The sequence below is a fragment of the Bos grunniens genome, chromosome 3 (assembly GCF_055505025.1).
Source record: "Bos grunniens cultivar Pamir isolate PY7600 chromosome 3, Bosgru_T2T1.0, whole genome shotgun sequence".
NCBI classification, from domain to species: domain Eukaryota; kingdom Metazoa; phylum Chordata; class Mammalia; order Artiodactyla; family Bovidae; genus Bos; species Bos grunniens.
In genome coordinates this window covers 19,216,348-19,236,524 of record NC_141167.1, presented here as the reverse complement: position 1 = coordinate 19,236,524, position 20,177 = coordinate 19,216,348, and the positions used below count along the sequence as shown (strand labels likewise).

Sequence of the window (20,177 nt, the reverse complement as noted above, 5' to 3'; positions counted from 1 at the left end):
TATCTGATTTAGAATGGAAGGAGAAAGAATCACACCCAGATTTCGGTGACAGAGTGAATAGTGGTATCATTCACCGAAATAGGCAACATGGGCTGATTAGAATGATTGAAAATTTGGTGAGTTGGATACATTGACTTTGAGATGCTCAAGAGTCATCCAAGTGGAGCTGTTCAGTAAGAAGTTGGATATTTGGGTCTAGAGATAGAAGAGATCTGGGGTCCTAACAGATTTGAGAGTCACCAGCACGTATTTGTAGCTGAAGCTAACATATAGTGAGAAGAGAAGAAAAAGGACCATGGTTGAAGCCTAGCAGACATCAATATTCTTCTTTTTTTTTACATCAACATTTAAGGGTGGGTACAGGAAAAAGAGACTGCTTGTAAAAGAGACTGAAAAGAAATAATAGAGAAATAGGAGAATGAGAAGGGAGTTTGGACAAGCATTAATGAAAAGAGGGTTACAAAATGTTCAACATGGAGAAAGAGATCAATACTGCCAAATGTTTCAGAGAGGTCAAAAAAAGAGGTCCGCCCATTGGATGTGTCAGTTAGTCCTTCTGGGCAATCTGGACAAGAGCATTTCAGGGAGGGGTGGTGGGAATGGAAGTGAGAGTACAGAAATTAAGAATAAGGGGGAATGAGGAAGCAGAGAGAGCAAGAGTAACAAGTCTCTTGCACACTCCTGGGCAGGGGAGTGGGGGAACACTCAGCTTGCTCTCAGGCTAGGACAATGAATCTATGGAAGCGGATGGTGCTCTATTCTCCTCTGTAATTTATGGTACGGGACAGAGCTTTACAAGGATGCCTTTCCCATCTTTCCACTCCTCCCTGGTGTTGAAGTGATAAAAGTCCCAGAATCCATGAAGGACAGAGGGGGAGGGGCTTTGGAATGTGGGGATACAAGATACCCAGTCACCCTGGCCAGAAGACTATAAATTTTCAAATCCCCCAGGGCAGTGCAATGGGCCTCCGGCACCTTCTCATGCACGGTTCCCCAAACAGGCAGCTGGGACTGTCATTCCTCCCGATTTCCTGCCTCAGAGATCTCAGCAAGGTTTCACAGGCCATCCTTTGCACTCTGGGGACTTGGTCAGCTTGGATGACAGCTATGATTCCTTAGTAGTATGAGAATCACAGACACACACAGTTACAGACACACACTACACACCCTGGCCTTCCCAAGGCAACAAACATCTCAAGGGAGTGAGGTTTTCCTCTGTAGAGCTGGGCAAAAGGGCAGTTCCACACCAATGCCGCTAGAGCCCCCGCAGGGCATCTGGTAGACCTCTGTGATCTGGCCCAGCCACCCTGCCCGTAAGACAGCAGCAGCAAGAGGCAGTAGAAGGTGGCAGTTGAGCATGTAAGCTCTGAGGTCAGAGTACTCAGGTTCAAAACATCCTATCCATGTGACCTCAGGCCAATTGCTTAACTTCTTTATGCCTCCATTTCCTCAGAGCTAAAACTGTATCAATAACTGTTCTATTTCAGAGGATTGTTGGGAAGACTGTGCTTGTGCATGCGTGCTCAGTCAGGTCTGACTCTTTGCAACCCTATGGACTGTAGCCCAGCAGGCTCCTCTGTCCATGGGATCTTCCAGGCAGGAATACTGGAGTGGGTTGCCATTTCCTGCTCTAGGGGATCTTCCCAACCCAGGGATCGAATCCACATCTATTGCATCTCTTGCGTTGGCAGGCAGATTCTTAAACAGAACAAACAGGAAAAGTTCTTAGCAGAGGATCTGGGAAGTCAATATTGATACGTCAGTAGGTGTTGGCTGTCAGTGTCGCTGCTGTGCTTGGGCACAGTCTGGGTCTGGATTCTGCTTTCTGCTGCAACTGTTTGCCGCAGGCCTCACCTATGGCTGTGCGCTTGTACCTGATGCTGAATGGCTCTGCTGGTGACCATCAGAAAGACATGATACTCAATCTTTCACGAAAGCACTTCTAAAAAGCCACTTGTACGTTTATAGCAAAACACTGCTAGGAAAATGGGGAGCGTCCATTCAGATTTTATGAATTAGGGACTTCCTTGGTGGTCCAGTGGCTAAGACTCGTGCTCCCAATGCAAGGGGCCTGGGTTCGATCCTGGTCAGGGAACTAGAGCCCACACGCCACAACTAAGAGTTTGCATGCCACAGCTAAAGATCCCGCACGCTACAACGAAGATCTCTGCCCAGCCAAAGAAATAAGGAAGTAAAAATATTTTTAAAAAGCTTTTATGAGTTATACATATTTTTTAAACCTACATTTTAAATGTATACCATGACCTATTCTGGGATCTTTATTTCTTACTGAAAAAAAACTAACCTGATTTAATGAAAGTCATTGAAAAAACAGAATTCAATTAATGTCTAATATTAAATTTTGTTGGAAGGATCTAACATTCATAGCCCCAAGATACATCATCTCATTTCATCCTCTTGACTAATGAGTTATGTGATGCTCTGACTTTTCCAAGATCATGCACAGCCTATTAAGGGAGAGCGCTCTGAGCACGTTGGGTCCCCACATCTCATCTCTTTCTAATCTAGCACACATTGGTGTGTGTGTTAGTCACTCAGTTGTGTCAGACTCTTTGTGACAGACTCGTGGACTGCAGCCCGCCAGGTTCCTCTGTCCATGGAATTCTTTAGCCAAGAATACTGGAGTGGGTAGCCATTCCCTTCTTCAGGGGATCTTCCTGACCCAGGGATCGAACTTGGATCTCCTGCATTGCATGCAAATTTGTTACCATCTGAGCCACCAAGGAATCATCAATGGTAAAGCTACTATTTAAAAGCCAATGAGCCATTCTAAATAAAATAACTTGAATAAAGCAAGTGTGTTTTCTGGGTATGTTTTGAGTCGGAACATCAGAAGACTTGAGCTATTTTTAAGATTATTATATTAATAAGATTAGGATTATAAGGTGCTCTCCAATAGGAACTCCTCTTATAAGTGTTCTTGGATACCTAGTATGGCGCTAGGCACATGGGCTTTCAGTAAGTACATAACAACTGATATCCAAAGACATGTCAAAATAGTTATTTTTCGTTGGTAACTCTCTCCACTGAAACAGTGTTTTATCAACATTTCTCACACCCTCAGACTCTTAGTCTCCCAAGGGCAGAGATCCATATCCATTCATGTAACAAGCATTAAGCACCTACTAAGTGCTAAAGGGTCTGCTAAGTACTAGCAGCCATGAACAAGACCATACTTCTGTGCTAAGGGGTGCACAGCCTATGATGGAAGAAGAAATATCAATACACAGTTATAAGTACAGTAACAGAGCAATGTGTGCAGCACTCAGCAGGATGGGTTGAGGAAAGAGTAACAGTGTGTTCATGGGAGGAGGTCAGGGAAGATTTTCCCTTCCATGAGACCAATGGATGAAAAGCCCTAATCCACTGTACAGAGTTGAGCAGATGCTCAATAAATCTGAGTTCCTTTGGATCTCATGCCCCCTCCTCCCCATCTCTCTCACTAGAGGACAATGGATCCAGGTAGGCAAGTTTTGAAGAGGAAAGGAGGCAGGTGCGAGAGTGAGCCGGCTGGCTTCCCAGAGAAGCAGGATGCTGCATCCTGGACAGGCCAGAGTATCAGCATCCCTTCCTTTACCACTGCCTGCTCCCCAGTCTTTGCTCAGGTGTGGGAGGCAGTGACTGGGTGGGCTCAAAGAGGCCTGAGGCTTAGGAACAGAGTGAGAATATGCTTCATACAGCACTTGGTAACAAAACAGAGAGAGAGAGATTTAAGTTGGTTTTTATTAGGTGGGGTCAAAACTAACATGTTAAAAGAACTGTATCAAAACCTCTTATGTCAAAATATTGTTGCTACAAATTTCAAATTCCTAAATTTACTTACAACTTTTTGGTCAAAATATCAAAAAAACACTAGTTACCCATAAGGAAAATAATTAAATCCAGATCCTGACACCAAAAATCATGCCTAACACCAAAATAAAACAATAAAAATCTCAAATGGATTATTAATTCAAATATAAATAATAAAGCTATACAAGTATTGGATGAAAATAGACAAAGACAACTCTATAAAATACTATGTGTAGATATAAATTCAAGAACTGCTACAGAGGACAATTTGCCAATAACTTTCAAAATTATAAATTCATTGTTTGTATTGACAAAAGCACTGTGGAAATAAATCAGGCAGGGTGGAAACGCCTTGCAACCAACAAGGCACTGAGTCAAGTCTTCAGACAGGTACTGCATTAGTAATGGGGATAAATTAGCTCTAGACAAAGGGTTACTCAACACCTGCACCAACAGTGTTAAAAGCAAGTCTCAAAGGAATACAACTGATTCCAAGTAATTTAACTACACACCCAAGCAAAACTAGAACTATTTTAGAGAATACAAAAAAAAATCTTGCACATAAAAACATAAATTTCACATTGTTTTGAATCTAATAAAAAAAATTACCAGTCAGGCATATGAAGAATTAGAAATATAGGTCATTACCAGGAGAAAAATCAATCAAGAGAAACCACCCCAGAAATGATAGAGATGATGAAATTACCAATAGAAGAACACATGGACATAATAAAGAATGAAGTGCAAGATATAAAAAGACCGTAATAGAACCACAGGGATTACAAACACAGTATCTGACATGAAAACACACCAGATGGGATTAACAGCTGATTAGACACCACAAAAGAAATACCAGTGGACTTGAAAACACAGAAATATCAGCTGTCCAAAATGAAACACAAAGAGAAATAAGAAATTGGGGGGAAAAAACCCCACCAACACAATAGCATCAAACAAACCAATTGGACCAAAGGCTTAACATACATGTAACTGGAATCCTGGGAAGGGTGATGAACAGAAAATATATTTGAAAAAATAAGGACAAAAAGCATCCAAATTTGATTAAAAGTAAATACAAACCCACAGATTCACTGAGCTAGATAAATGCAAGTCAAGAATAATATAAAGAAAACTACAACAAAGTGCATCATATCAAATTGCTGAAAACAAGTGATAAGGAATAAAATCTCAAAAAAGTAGCCAGAGGAAAAGAGAAACGTTACATACAAAGCAAAAAAAGGTAACAATGACAGAAGACATAGAAACTATACAAATCAAAAGAAAATGAAGTTATATCTTTAAAGTACTGTGTGTGTGTGTTTATGAAATTGTCAACCTAGAATTGTATACGCAGTCAAAAACAACTTTTTGAAGCTGAAGGTAAAATAAAGACTTGATCAGAGAAACCAAAGCTGATAGATTTCATTGCCATTAAATTTTCTTCATAAGTAATGTTAAAAGACATTCTTCAAGCAAAAGAAAAAGAACAAACAGAAACATGCATCTACACAAAGGAAACAGTCAGTTCAATTCAGTTGTTCAGTTGTGTCCGACTCTTTGCGACCCCATGGACGGCAGCATGCCAGGCTTCCCTGTCCATTACCAACTCCTGGGGCTTGCTCAAACTCATGTCCATGGAGTCGGTGATACCATCCAACCATCTCATCCTCTGTCATCCCCTTCTCCTCCTGCCTTCAACCTTACCCATCAGGGGCTTTTCCAATGAGTCAGTTTTTTGCATCAGATGGCCAAAGTACTGGAGCTTAAGCTTCAGCATCAGTCCTTCCAGTGACTATTCAGGACTGATTTCCTTTAGAATTGACTGGTTTGATCTCCTTACTATCCAAGGGACTCTCAAGAGTCTTCTCCAACACCACAGTTCAAAAGCATCAATTCTTTGGCACTCAGCTTTCTTCATGGTCCAACTCTCACATCTATACATGACTACTGGAAATACCATAGCTTTGACTAGATGGACCTTTGTTGGCAAAGTGATGTCTCTACCTTTTAATATGCTCTCTAGGTTTGTCATAGCTTTTCTTCCAAAGAGCAAGCATCTTCTAATTTTATGGCTGCAGTCACCCTTTGCAGTAATTTTGGAGCCCAAGAAAATTAACTATCTCACTGTTTCCATTGTTTCCCCATCTATTTGCCATGAAGTGATAGTACCAGATGTCATGATCTTCATATTTTGAATGCTGCATTTTAAGCCAGCGTTTTCACTCTCCTCTTTCACTTTCATCAAGAGGCTCTTTAGTTCTTCACTTTCTGCCATAAGGGTGGTGTCGTCTGCATATCTGAGGTTATTGACATTTCTCCTGGAAATCTTGATTCCAGCTTGTGCTTTATCCAGCCCAGCATTTCACATGATGTACTCTGCATATAAGTTAAATAAGCAGGGTGACAATATACAGCCTTGATATACTCCTCTCCCAATGTGAAGCCAGTCCGTTGTTCCATGTGGGTTCTAACTGTTGCTTCTTGACCTGCATACAGATTTCTCAAGAGGCAGGAAAGGTGGTCTGGTATTCCCATCTCTTTCAGAATTTTCCACAGTTTATTGTGATCCACACAGCGCAAAGGCTTTGGCATAGTCAATAAAGCAGAAGTAGATGTTTTTCTGGAACTCTCTTGCTTTTTTGATGATCCAGTAGATCTTGGCAACTTAATCTCTAGTTCCTCTGCCTTTTCTAAATCCAGCTTGAACATCTGGAAATTCATGGTTCACATACTACTGAAGCCTCACTTGGAGAACTTTGAGCACTACTTTACTAGTGTGTGAGATGAGTGCAATTGTGCGGTAGTTTGAGCATTCTTTGGCATTGCCTTTCTTTGAGATTGGAATGAAAACTGACCTTTTCCAGTCCTGTGGCCACTGCTGAGTTTTCCAAATTTGCTGGCATATTGAGTGCAGCACTTTCACAGCATCATCTTTCAGGATTTGAAATAGCTCAACTGGAATTCCATCACCTCCACTAACTTTGTTTGTAGTGATGCTTTCTAAGGCCCATTTGTCTTTGCATTCCAGGAGGTCTGGCTCCAGGTGAGTGATCAAGGTGAGTGATCACACCATCATGATTTTTCTGGGTCATGAAGATCTTTTTTGTACAGTTCTTCTGTGTATTCTTGCCACTTCTTCTTAATATCTTCTGCTTCTGTTAGGTCATTCCGTTTCTTTCCTTTTTGGTGCCCATCTTTGCATGAAATGTTCCCTTGGTATCTCTAATTTTCTTGAAGAGATCTCTAGTCTTTCTCACTCTATTTTTTCCTCTACTTCTTTATATTGATCACTTAGGAAGGTTGTCTTATCTGTCCTTGCTATTCTTTGGAACTCTGCATTCAAATGGGTATATCTTTCCTTTACCTTTCACTTTTCTTTTCTCAGCTATTTGTAAGGCCTCCTCAGACAACCATTTTGCCTTTTGCATTTCTTTTTCTTGGGCATGGTTTTGATTACAGCCTCCTGTACAATATTACAAACCTCCATCCATAGTTTCTCAGGCAGTCTGTCTATCAGATCTAATCTTTTAAATCTATTTGTCACTTCCACTGTATAATCATAAGGGCTTTGATTTAGGTCATACCTGAATGGTCTAGTGGTTTCCCCTACTTTCTTCAACTCAAGTCTGAATTTGCAATAAGGAGTTCATGATCTGAGCCACAGTCAGCTCCTGGTCTTGTTTTTTGCTGACTGTATAGAACTTCTCCATCTTTGGCTGCAAAGAATATAATCAATCTGATTTCAGTATTGACCATCTGGTGATGTCCATGTGTAGAATCTTCTCTTGTGTTGTTGGAAGAGGGTATTTGCTATGACCAGTGTGTTCTCTTGGCAAAGGTCTGTTAGCCTTTGCCCTGCTTCATTTTGTACTCCAAGGCCAAACTTGCCTGTTAATCCATGTATCTTTTGACTTCCTACTTTTGCATTCCAATCCCCTATGATGAAAAGGACATCTTTTTTGGGTGTTAGTTTTAGAAGGTCTTGTAGGTCTTCATAGAACAGTTCAACTTCAGGTTCTTCAGCATTACTGGTTGGGTCATAGACTTTGTTTACTGTGATATTGAATGGTTTGCCTTGGAACTGAACAGAGATCATTCTGTCATTTTTGAGATTGCATCCGAGTACTGCATTTTGGACTGTTTTGTTGACTATGAGGGCTACTCCATTTCTTCTAAGGGATTCTTGCCCACAGTAGTAGATACAATGATCATCTGAATTAAATTCACCCATTCCAGTCCATTTTAGTTCACTGCTTCCTAAAATGTTGATGTTCACTCTTGCCATCTCTTGCTTGACTATGTTCAATTTACCTTGACTCATGGACCTGACATTTTACGTTTCTATGCAATATTGTTCTTTACAGCATCAGACTTTACTTCCATCACCAGTCACATCCACAGCTAGGTGCCGTTTTCACTTTGGCTCAGCCTCTTCATTCCTTTTGGAGATATTTCTCCACTCTTCTCAAGTAGCATATTGGGCACCTACCAACCTGGGGAGTTCATCTTTCAGTGTCATATCTTTTTGCCTTTTCATACTATTTATGGAGTTCGCAGGTAAGAACACTGAAGTGGTTTGCCATTCACTTCTCCAATGGACTACATTTTGTTAGGACTCTCCATCATTACCCATCCATCTTGAGTGGCCCTACATGGCATGGCTCATAGTTTCATTGAATAGGACAAGGCTGTGATCCATGTGATCGGTTTGGTTAGTTTCCTGTGATTGTGGTTTTTGTTCTGTCTGCCCTCTGAAATGGGTGAGGATAAGAGGCTTGTGGAAGCTTCCTGATGCGAGGGACTGGCTGCGGGGGAATTTGGGTCTTGCTCTGATGTGCTAAGTCACTTCAGGCATGTCCGACTCTTTGTGATCCTATGGACTGTAGCCCACCAGACTCCTCTGTCCATGGGATTCTCCAGGCAAGAATAATGGAGTGGGTTGCCGTGCCCTCTTCCAGGGGATCTTCCCAACCCAGGGACTGAACCCTTGTCTCTTATATCTCCTGCATTGACAGGCGGGTTCTTTACCACTAGTGCCACCTGGGAAGCCCCGCTCTGGTAGGCAGGGCCATACTCAGTAAATCTGTAATCCAATTTTCTGTTGATGGGCGGGGCTGTGTTTCCTCCCTGTAGTTCCTGCCCTGAGGCCAAACTATGGTAGGGGTAATGGCTACCTCCTTTGAAAGGATTTATGGCAGCACACCCCGAGGCTCTCAGGCCTGTTGTATTCAGTGCCCCTAACCCCATGCAATGGCACCCCACTCCAGCACTCTTGCCTGGAAAATCCCATGGACGGAGGAGCCTGGTGGGCTGCAGTCCATGGGGTCACTAAGAGTCAGACACGACTGAGCGACTTCACTTTGACTTTTCACTTTCATGCTTTGGAGAAGGAAATGGCAACCCACTCCAGTGTTCTTGCCTGGAGAATCCCAGGGACGGGGGAGCCTGGTGGGCTGCCATCTCTGGGGTCGCACAGAGTCGGACATGACTGAAGCGACTTAGCAGCAGTAGTAGCAACCCCATGGAGGTCACTGTCAACCCATGGCCTTCGCCAAAGACTCCTGGATGCTCACAGGCAAGTCTGACTCAACATCATTAGTCATTAGTAAAATACAAATTAAAATCATAGTGAGAGACCACTCTCAACCTACTAGGACAGCTAAAATAAAAAAGATGGATATCAGGGATGTAAAGCAATTAAAATCTTCATACGCTGCTGGCAGGAAGGCAAAAGAATATAGTCACTTCTGAAAACAGATTGACAAATTCTTACAAAGTGAAGCATACATCCTCTACACAAATGTTTATATTGGCTTTATTTATAATAGCTAGAAACTGGAATTAACCCAGATACCTTTTGACTGCTGAATAGATAAACAACATAAAATGTCATGCCTGTATAATGAAATACTATTCAGCAATAAAAAGGAACAAACAACTGCTACACATATGCTTGAATCTCAAATGCATTATACCAAACAAAAGAGGCAGACTCAAAAAAACAATTATATATTATGCAATATATCTTAGAGATTATCCTATTATCAGCATATATGGATTCAGAGGAGCCCTTGGGGTGGCTAAAAGCAAGACACAGGACAATAATTACAGTCTGTTCCTTTTTATGGTATATTGGCTATCTCTGGGGTCTGGAGTGGAAGTAAATACCCTTTTGTACTATTGAGTTCTTTTCCCCATGTGCTTGTATTACTTTCAGTTATAAAATCCACATGCAGGTCAAGGAAAACTCACACGTGTCTGGCCCAGGGGCCTGAGCCCTGTAGGTCTGAGAAAACCTATGTAAGAATATGGAACATACTGCCAGACCCTGAAAAAGTGCTCAGTAAATAGCTGGGAGAAGCAAAATACTGGAATCAAGTCAGAATGCAGAGCCTGGACAAAGATCTCTATCTGAACACCAGATATCCAGCCAGCAGAGCCCCCATTTTATACAAGGAGCTAAGCTTGAATGGCTTATGTTAGGAAAGAAAGAGACCATAATAGCATTCCTGTGCAAGGACACTGTGTGCCCTAACCTCATCCTCTAAGGGATGGGGTGCATACCCTTCCCCCAGTGAGCAGAGCCCACTCCAAGAGGCCACCCCAAGGGCTCCTCTGGTGGTCTGAGTGCTACATCTTGACTCCCAGAGGTCCTGAGCAGCCCCTCCTACAACCCCTTGAGTCAGATACTCCTATAGCTCTTTGATGGAGTGAAACAACCCCAAGGGTCTCACTGCACTCAGACTGCAGACAAGATGATCACAGCACATTAGGCTCTTTTCCACACCGAGGCTTCAGGAAAGAAAACCCGAAAGGAAAAGGCAGATAAGCAAGCAAGGCCTCTTAGGGGAATTTGGTGAAAGGATCTCCCAGGGTTTGGCAGGTCTTCTTTCAGCAGCCTGCAATCAAAGAAATCAGGAACTCCAGGACGCCAAAGGGACAGAGAGGGAAGGTGCCAAAACAGCCAGCCTCAGAAACTCCTCTGCTCTATTTCCTGCTTTATTTGGACATGCCTCCCTGAAGCCAGGTCCGAGCTTCTAAAAAGGACTATGAGCTTCTGTGCTGCGGAGCACTGTCTGGCTGCCTCTGGATACCTGGCTTCCGAGGGGGAGCACATAGGTCCTACCTCCTCTTTCTCCTCTGCAGAAACGAGCTGTGCTGGCAGGTACAAGCTCAGAGAGGATGAGGTAAGGTGTAACCAGGGCCAAGAGTAGGACTAGGGTAGGAGCCAACCAAAAGCAAAGTTATTTCAGGCATTCAGGCACCCACAGACTCAAGGATGCAGGAGAGAAGACATCACAGAATCTCACTTTCTCAGGAGCACACCACTTGCCACCAGGGGCAGGTGTGTCTGAGCCCTGGGCCATGGACCGGGCTAACCAGGTGATGGGAAGAAACCCGAGCACTTACCGGGGGAAGATGGCAGTCATCAAGGCCGAAGCATAGCCAGGCTTGCAGGTTCCCTCTGAAAAGTTTTCGTACTTGGTGGCTAACTCTGCAGGCCTGTGGGGAGAGAGGGAGAGTCATAGCTTGCCGGGCAGTGGTTACTGTTTCATGAAGAGCTGTTGGTGTTTAAACCTTGAATCAAGCTTCATTTCCTACAATCAGCACTTCAGTCCCTTTTCCACACCAAGTTTCCAGAGGCGGGTGGAGGGGAGGAGCCAGGACATTCTAAAGGAATAAGTAGATAAACAACAAGGCCCTTCTGTGGAATTTGGTAAAAGGAACTCACTGGATTTCAAATAGATTCTTTGCAGTAAGCCTGGTTGCAAGGAAATCAGGAATTCCATCCAGGCTCCCAGACTAGGAGATTGGCGCCCTGGGGATCTAAGGAGAGAGCTCCCAGGCTTTGATAAAATCACAGGCACAGCCTTTTCAACCTTCTTGAATGTTTCTACGTGTCCAGCCTCATCTGCCTTTATTCTCTCACACATACTATGGTCCAGCCAGTGGGAAGTACTCAGTGCCCTGAATATATATCAAATATATGTTGGGGGGTCTCATTGAGTATGCTCTCCTGCTATCCTATTCCCTCTGCCTGGAATGTTCTTCCTTGTTCTCCTCCTTCTGCTTCCTGGTCCTTCACAACTCAGCTCAGATGTCAGTTTCACTGGGAGTAACTCCTAGATCCCCAGATTGGGCCAAGTGCCTCCTCTGTGCTCATTGTCCATCTACCACCACCCACATTACATGCTTGCCCACACGGGCACTTGCCATACTGAACTACAACTGTTGGTACTATGTCTCCCTCATGGTGCTGTGAATTCCCAAAGTCAGGGTCTGATTTAACCCTGTAAGCCCAGTTCCTTGCACAGAGAATGGGCACAAAGAAGACCCCATCGATTTTCTGAAGGAACTCTCACTGACAATCTCAGTGCACTTGCACTGGAAATAAGGCAATCTCAGGAGTCCACAAGTCAGACAGCGCTCACTATCTTTCAGAAGGCTTGTGAGTTCTAGCCCTGGATCTGTTGCTGCGTGACTGTAGTCAAGTCATCTCACTTCTCTGGTCTTCAACATCTGTATGGGTTCCACATGGGGCTGGAGTCACTGCCCTGCCTCCCCAAACCCTGCTCAGTGCAGTCTAGAGAAAACCAAAGCGGAAGAACAGGACCCATTCCGTGACTGCTGGGGCACCTGAGGGAGGTCTGGCTGCTGGCCAGTTCCCAGCCCCAACCTCCCCCGCCTCCATCCTTGGGCCAGCTGCCAGCACACTGATGCCCAGCTGCTCTGCTGCGCCAGGGCCCTGCAGCAAGTCTTCCCTTGGGGCTGCCTTCTACAGGGACAGGGGTGCAGTGGGTATGGGGTGGGGGAGGTTGGTGCCTGTACAGGACAGCCAGAAACCATGATGCCACTGCCTAGCGTGTATCATGTATGATTTCCTCAGCCCTGTGATCCTGGCCCAGGGCCTTATACGGAGCCACTGCTCATTGAATTTAGACAAACTCTCATCTGTATCTACATGCATTTTCTTCTAGAAATCTACATTTTCTTAGTCTTCCCTAACAATGGAATTTAAAGCCTGAAATGCAAATACAAATGCTGAGTGACAAGTCATAGTTGGGCCTTTATTTTGCAGGCAAAAAAAGGTCAAGGGTTTAACAAGAGAATTTACATAACAGTATTTTCTTATGGAAACAACTGTATTTCAGAAATGAAACATAAACTTCAGTGCAACTACTGAACCTACTGGAAACTTCTGGACTAGGCACAGTGACAGGAACATTACAGGTTTCTTCAATTATTCTTCTCAATAGCCATGTGAGTAGGGTGCTGTTAATTATTAATTTACATAGAAGCTCAGAAAGATGAAGAGACTTATTCAAGGTCATACAACTAGTAAGTTCTGGATACTATTTGAACCTATCTTTCTCTGACATGAGTGCAGGAGCTCTTAACAGGACACTGCCCTGGCATGGATCCCAGTCAGTGCCATCACAGAGAGTCGCACAGAGTCCAGGGACAGCACGAGCGGTCAGTGCAGCTGAAGATGGGGTAGAGAAGCTCTCTGGCAGTGTGTAACATTCAGTGAGGCACCAAGAGTCCCTCATGGCCCCCCATCCCCTTGCCTGCCTCTTACTGTTGGTTCCTATGGTCTTTGTGAATTCCAGAAAGTTCCACAAAGCAAAGGAAAGATGGATGGCCATTGCCTCTTTAACACAGTGCATTGCAGAAATGCACGTAGAAATGCATGTACAACAGCGAACCTTCAGCCAAATCTTTCCTCTCTAATAAACACCATCAACTTCTGGCGAAGTTCCTCAAGGATCAGGGCTGTGGATGTACAGAAACACAGATGGACCTGGAGGGCATGATGCTAAGTCAAATAAGTCAGACAGGGGAACACAAATTCCGCATGGTATCATGATTATGTGGAATCTAAAAAATACAACAAACTAGGGAATATAACGAAAAACAAGCAGACTCACAGATATAGAGAACAAACTAGTGGTTACCAGAGGGAAGGGTGCAGATGGGCAAAACAGGGGTGGGAGAGTGGGAGATACAAACTATAGGGTGTAAGACTGGTTCAAGGACGTATTGTACAACACAGGGAACATAGCCAATATTTTGTAACAAGCATTAGTGGGAAGTAGTCTCTAAAAATTGTATAATAATGTTTAAAAATTAAAAAAAAAAAGAATTGGGCTATGGAATAGTCCAAGGTCTGTGCACTCAGGTAATCCATAATGGAGAAGAAAAAGCCCAGACAAGCAGGAGCATGGGAGGCCAGACGCCAACAGGAAAGGCTCTTCCCATGGCTATGCAGGGCAGTCAGATGTCCCGGATGGAGCAGCTCAAAACCAACTCCCCCACTGAGAAAGCAACAGTAACTTCTAAAACACACAGCCCTGGGCATAGCGGGCCATGTCAAGCTATTACCAAATTAAAATGCCTTAGAAATGGCCTCCCAACTATCCCAGTGAGAGAAGAATAGGGGAAGTGTTGGGGACTCTGAGTCATGCAGCAGGCTGGGACCTCTGGGGCAGTGAGCGGTCAGAACCACCAAGATTAACTGTCTCCAACTCCCTCGGGCCAGAATGGTTAGTTTCTCTAAGGCGCTCACACTCCAAATGCCAGGAGGCCCCCACAGATGTCTGATCAAATCATTCAACCCTTGTTCTTCTCGTGCTCTGCAGCTGGCCTTTCATTTGGGGAGATTTAGCATGTGGACCAGTAAGAGCACCCATTGTCCTGCAAACGTGCCTACCAAGCGCCTGGGGTGAAGAGTGTAAACCACTGCGCTCTTCAGAGGAGATCCAGATGGAGAAGCTGGCACCTAAAAGAAGGAACCAGACTTCCATGCCTCTGCTTCACTGAGAAGCACCGAGTTTAAGGAATCAGGTCAAACAACAAACGTGTTGTAAGTGGGAAGAACACAGGACCTGGAATTAGAAACTTTCACAAAGGACATTGCAAGCCGTGTGACCTTGGGCAAAGGAAGGACAATCTGATTCTCAGCCTCTTCATCTGCCAATGGGAACCACTCGATTCCCAGGGATCTTGGAGGATGTGGTGAGAAAGGACATCTGGAGGGGCTGGCTGGTCTCCAGAGCGCCACACAAATACTTCATGAAAGGTGAGGTGGCAGAGGCAGGCAGCAAGACGGTGCCGGCTTCGAATACTGGGCTCAAGTGTGGATTCTGTCCTGGAGAGTCCTAAATGATTTCCAGTGGGAGAGTGCCCTTGATCACCATGTGTATTTTCATGATCAACATTTGGGAGGTGAGGAGGAGCATGGCAAAAGGCTGAAAGAAGCAGCGCCTGAGATGGAAAAATACCCAGGAGAGAGTGTGATGTCTCAGTTGCCAAAGGAAGGAAGGGTCTTAAGGAGGATGCAGGGACCAACTGCATCGAACGTTGTGTGGGGCCTGGGAGGAGGTGGACATAGGATTGATGGCTGGATCTGCCAACACGGGGGTTACTCTCGACCTTGAGCAGAGCTGTTTCACCGGAGTGGGAGTGAAATGGTGATTTCATTGGGTTTAAGAGAAAACAGAATTGGAGCCAGGGAATAATAGACTTCTATTTTTAGAAGTTTTGTTACAAAGGGAGACAATGAAACGGGGCAATAGCTGGAGGGAAAGCACAGGGAAAGATTTTTTTTTTGAGGTTAGGAAAATCTTTAGCATGCATATAAGCTGGTTAGAATAAGAGGAAAACTCATGCATGGGGCAGTAGAGGTGGGACCGTTGGAGAAGTCTTGGAGAAGGTGAGAGGGGGAAAGTAGAAGGGCTGGCTTAGCTCTGTCTACTCTGCCCTCCCCTAGCCAGTGACCACCTATTTATCTTGAACATTCAGTTAAGCACCACTTCCTTCAGGAAATCTATCGTGATGGCTTCCGCTGCCAAGCAGAACCAGCCTCCCATGCCTGTGGACCTCATTTTACCTAGCACTGACCTTCACCTGACCTTGCTCACTGGTTCCCATGTTCTCTGTCTTTCCCACCTCCTGGCCTTCTGTCCTCTCATTCACTCAGTCACTCAGCAGATATTCAGAGGCAACAGAGTCACTCTGCTTGGGCCTATAGCCTGGCTCCACCACTTACTAACTGGGCATGTTATTTAATTGCTCTATGACTTAATTTCCACATCTTTAAAACTGGAATTACACTAACTCTTCATAAAATTGTGGGGAGGATTACACTGAGAATAAAGTGCTTAGTGCAATGCCTGGCACATAGGTCTCCCTCTCCCTCGGTACATGCTAACTCTAACAGTCTTGCTGTTGTTATGCCCTAGATGCTGGCCTGGGGTTAGAGATACAATGATGTCTAGGATGGGAATACGGCCTAGCACTTGTCACCCTGACGAGTAACTATCCATTTAGACATCTTTCTCTCCCAGACCATGAAACCTGAGCATAGTGCCCATCACAAAGTACCATGCATGGCACTGAGAGTATGAGTGCCTGGCAAAGTGTTTGTTGGACTGAACTCAGTTGGTTACCTTGACTTGGAAGGTGAACTGACAGGAAGGGTGGGGGTGAGGTGGGGTGGGGATGGGGAAAATGAAGAGTGGACTTTGAGGGTTAGGACTCTGTAGATCAGTGATGGGCATCTCATGACCAATGGCCTAATTTCTAGAACATCTCAGAGAAGACTGAACTTAGAGCAGCCCCCTATTGTGCCCCCTTACTCCTTCCCTGAGCTAGTTTACTAGAAGCAGTTCAAAGAACTGGTTGTGAGAATGAAACAAGACCATAAATGTAACACACCCAGCACACAGCCTGACAAACCGTAGTTAACAAGTATTAGCTTCTTATCAAGCAAACATAGCAACTTAATTAAGGTAGCCAGTCAACATATGACTGTGCTGAGAGGGCTGGCATGATGAACACACAGCAAAGAGTCCTCAGCACAGAGCTCATCCCGCCACTGCATCTTCAGTTCTGTCCTCCTGAGCCTCCTGGGCGAAGATGCACTTTTCCAACGACTAGAGAGACGTCTATGGAATAGTGACATGATTTGGGAAATGGCAGAAGCAGCTTAGGTTAGCTATAGTAATCCTAGCCTGTCACTAAACATTTTCATTTTCTTTTCCCCGAAACAACTTTTATGTAAGAAAGGTTATTGAATACTGCCAAAGATCCTTTCAAGCTCCAAGATATAGAGCTTTCTCCCTCAGGATAATTTCTATCTCCTCTGACTGCCTCTCCCTCCGTGACTACAGGTCTGCTGGCTCTTCTTAAATTATCTTCAGTCTTTCCATTCACCCACATTTGGGGTGTGCCGATCTGTCCTGCCCTGGGCATCACTGACCCTTTGCTCTTTGTGAACTCCACTGCAGACTTGGGCTTCTATACAGTGTTGCCCACTTAGAGTGATCTATGGTCAACTTGGTGGCACTGTCTTATGCCTCTTTAAGAGAACAGGGACTGCTTGATCTGTGTCATCTGGAATTTAGGGTATTTCTCAGCTCCGGAGGCCCTGCCTCTCAGCTCCTGTTATTGGGCACTGCAATACCTTCTCAGCAAATCAGCCATTCTGCTCTCTGATCAGTGATTCTGAAGCTGACATTACTGCAGTTTCTCTTTGTCTCCAAGGCCCTGTTACTTTACTTCATTTTGGCTGGGAGGATGCTTTCCAGGAAGCTCTTGCAAATGCTTTTAGCCTGAGCTATACAGGTAGTTCTCACCAAGACTCTCCACCAGGAATCTCTTTTGATTACTCCAATTTTGTTTCTACATGTGTGTGTGTTGTGTGTGTGTGTGTTGTGTGTGTGTGTGTGTGTGTGTGTTTAGTCACTCAGTCATGTCTGACTCTTTGCAACCCCATGGACTGTAGCCCGCCAGGCTCCTCTGTCCATGGGATTTTCCAAGCAAGAATACTGGAGTAGGTTGCCACTTCCTGCTCCACGGGATCTTCCCGACCCAGGGATCCAATCTGCATCTCATGTGTCTCCTGAATTCACAGCTGATTCTTTACTGCTGTGCCACCTGGGAAGCCTCTTTTTTCTCCATTCCAGTTAAAAATGCACACTCTTCTGGGTGGTAGTGAAAAGAACAGAGGAATTAGCATTTATTGAACATAAACTATGCGCCAGACAGTTGACCTAATTACCTAATATAGCTTTACAGGAATCCTCTGAGGCAGAAGAGCCCTTAGATCCAGGCACGTGGGGCTGAGAGAAGCATGGTTGGAAGATGTGCTGTTCTATAAATTTTCAAAGGATAAACTTCGGTAGGGATTACATTGAATCTGTAGGTTGTTTTGGATACAATGGGCATTTTAACAGTATTAATTCTTCCAATCCATCAGTATGAAATATTGTTCCATTTATTTGCATCTTCAATTTCTTTCATCAGTGTCTTATAGTTTTCAGTGTAAAATCTTTCATCTCCTCAACTAAATTTATTCTGAGGTATTTTATTCTTTTTGATGCAATTGTATATGGGATTGTTTTCTTAATTTCTCTTTCTGATAGTTCATTATTAGTGTGTAGACACACAGTTGATTTTAATATACTGATTTTGTATCCTGCAACTTTACTGAATTTTTAAAAATACTTCTGACAGGTTTGTTTTTATTTTTGGTGGAATCTTTAGGAATGTTAAGTCATCTGCAATTATAGACAGTTTTACTTTTTCCTTTTCTATTTGGATGCCTTTTCTTTTTCTTGCCTAACTGTTTTGGCTAGGACTTCTGGTACTACGATGGAAAAAAAGTGGCAAGAGTGGACATCTTTGTTTCGTTCCTGATCTTAGAGGAAAGACTCAGCTTTTTTACCATGGAGTATGATGTTATCTGTGGGCTTATCATAAAGAAAGAAAGTGAAGTCGCTCAGTCGTGTCTGACTCTTTGCAACCCCATGGACTGTAGCCTACCAGACTTCTCCGTCCATGGGCTTTTCCAGGCAAGAATACTGGAGTGGGTTATCATTTCCTTCTCCAGGGATCTTTCTGACCCAGGGATCGAACCCGGGTCTCCTGCATTGGAGGCAGATGCTTTAACCTCTGAGCCACCAGGGAAGCGGCCTTTATTATGTTGAGTTACATTACTTTTTTATACTCACTTTGTTGAGAGCTTTTATTATGAATGGATGTTAAATTTTGTCAAATGCTTCTTTTGCATCTACTGAGATGATCATACGATGTTTCCCTTCATTTTATTAATGTGGTGTATCACATCAATTGATTTATGGATGTTGCACCATCCCTGGATCCCTGGAATAATCACAGTGTATGATTCTTCTAATGTACTGTTGAATTCAGTTTGCTAAAATTTTGTTGAGGATTTTTATATCTATGTTCATCAAAGATATTGGCCTGTAATGTTCTTTTCTTGTAGTGTCTTTGTCTGATTTTGGTATCAGGATTAGTGCTGACCTCATAAAATGAGTTTGAAAGTGTTCCCTCCTCTTCCATGTTTTGGAAAAGTTAGAGAAGGATTGGTATTAGATCTTCTTTAAATGTTTGGTAGAATTCACCAGTGAAGCCATCTGGTTCTGGACTTCTGTTTGTCAAGAGGCTTCTGAACACTGATTCAATCTCCTTACTCCTAATTGGTCTGTTAGGATTTTCTACTTCTTCGTGATTCAGTCTGGGTAGTTTCATATGGTAAGTTTAACATGGCCACAAAACTAATTACAATTCATGTTTCCCCTGCATACTCTGGTTAAGACTTACATTTATGGTCATTGTCAACAAAGTGCAGTCACAACTTTCAGAGTTGCTGGAATCCAGTATTTGTGGGCAGCATGCAGGATAACGTCGTGTGGTATCAAGATTAATGATGTAACCAGCATGAAATAAAGGGAACTAGAGAACTGAAGAGACAAGAAGATCTACATTGTTTCTATAAAACAGGTTCCAGAAAGTCCTGGCACTGTAAATAATAAGAGTACTGCTACCTTTTTTAATGGTATAAGATGTGAAATTAGTCAGGAATGATATACCTGACAATTAAAAAAAAAAAAAAAGATGAGATGGTCCCTGAACCAGAAAGAGAGAGTATCTGGATACTCTAAAGATACTTCAGGTGCACTGATTCAATAATAAACACAAATCTAAGTATCTCTTCTTTCCTGTGTTGCTCTAAATCCTCATCAATAAACCATTACATCTCAAGTGGATGGACTTGTTTATACAGCAGAGACCTTACAAAAATATTTAGCTGGGGCTCCACACATCCTAGGGCTTCCCTGGTATCTCAGCTGGTAAAGAATCCACCTGCAATGCCAGAGACCCTTGTTCGATTCCTGGGTTGGGAAGATCTTCTGGAGAAGGAATAGGCTACTTAGTCCAGTATTCTTGGGCTTCCCTGGTGGCTCAGCTGGTAAAGAATCAGCCTGCAATGCAGGAGACCTGGATATGATCCCTGGGTTGGGAAGATCCCATGAGAAGGAAATGTCTACCCACTCCAG

The 20,177-nt window shown here is 43.7% G+C and overlaps 1 protein-coding gene across 18 annotated transcripts in view; it reads right to left on the bottom strand.

The window, feature by feature from the left end:
• Window positions 1–20,177, bottom strand: part of ST3GAL3 (ST3 beta-galactoside alpha-2,3-sialyltransferase 3) — a 215,468-nt gene that overhangs the window by 62,525 nt on the left and 132,766 nt on the right. For all 18 annotated transcript variants that reach the window (XR_015157735.1, XR_015157732.1, XR_015157733.1 and 15 more), the window contains one exon: window positions 11,224–11,316. Coding sequence is in view for 12 of the 18 variants with exons in the window: in XM_086384037.1 (XP_086240163.1) it covers window positions 11,224–11,316 (93 nt within the window). In the remaining 6 variants the exon portion in view is untranslated. The remainder of the gene's footprint in view (window positions 1–11,223; window positions 11,317–20,177) is intronic.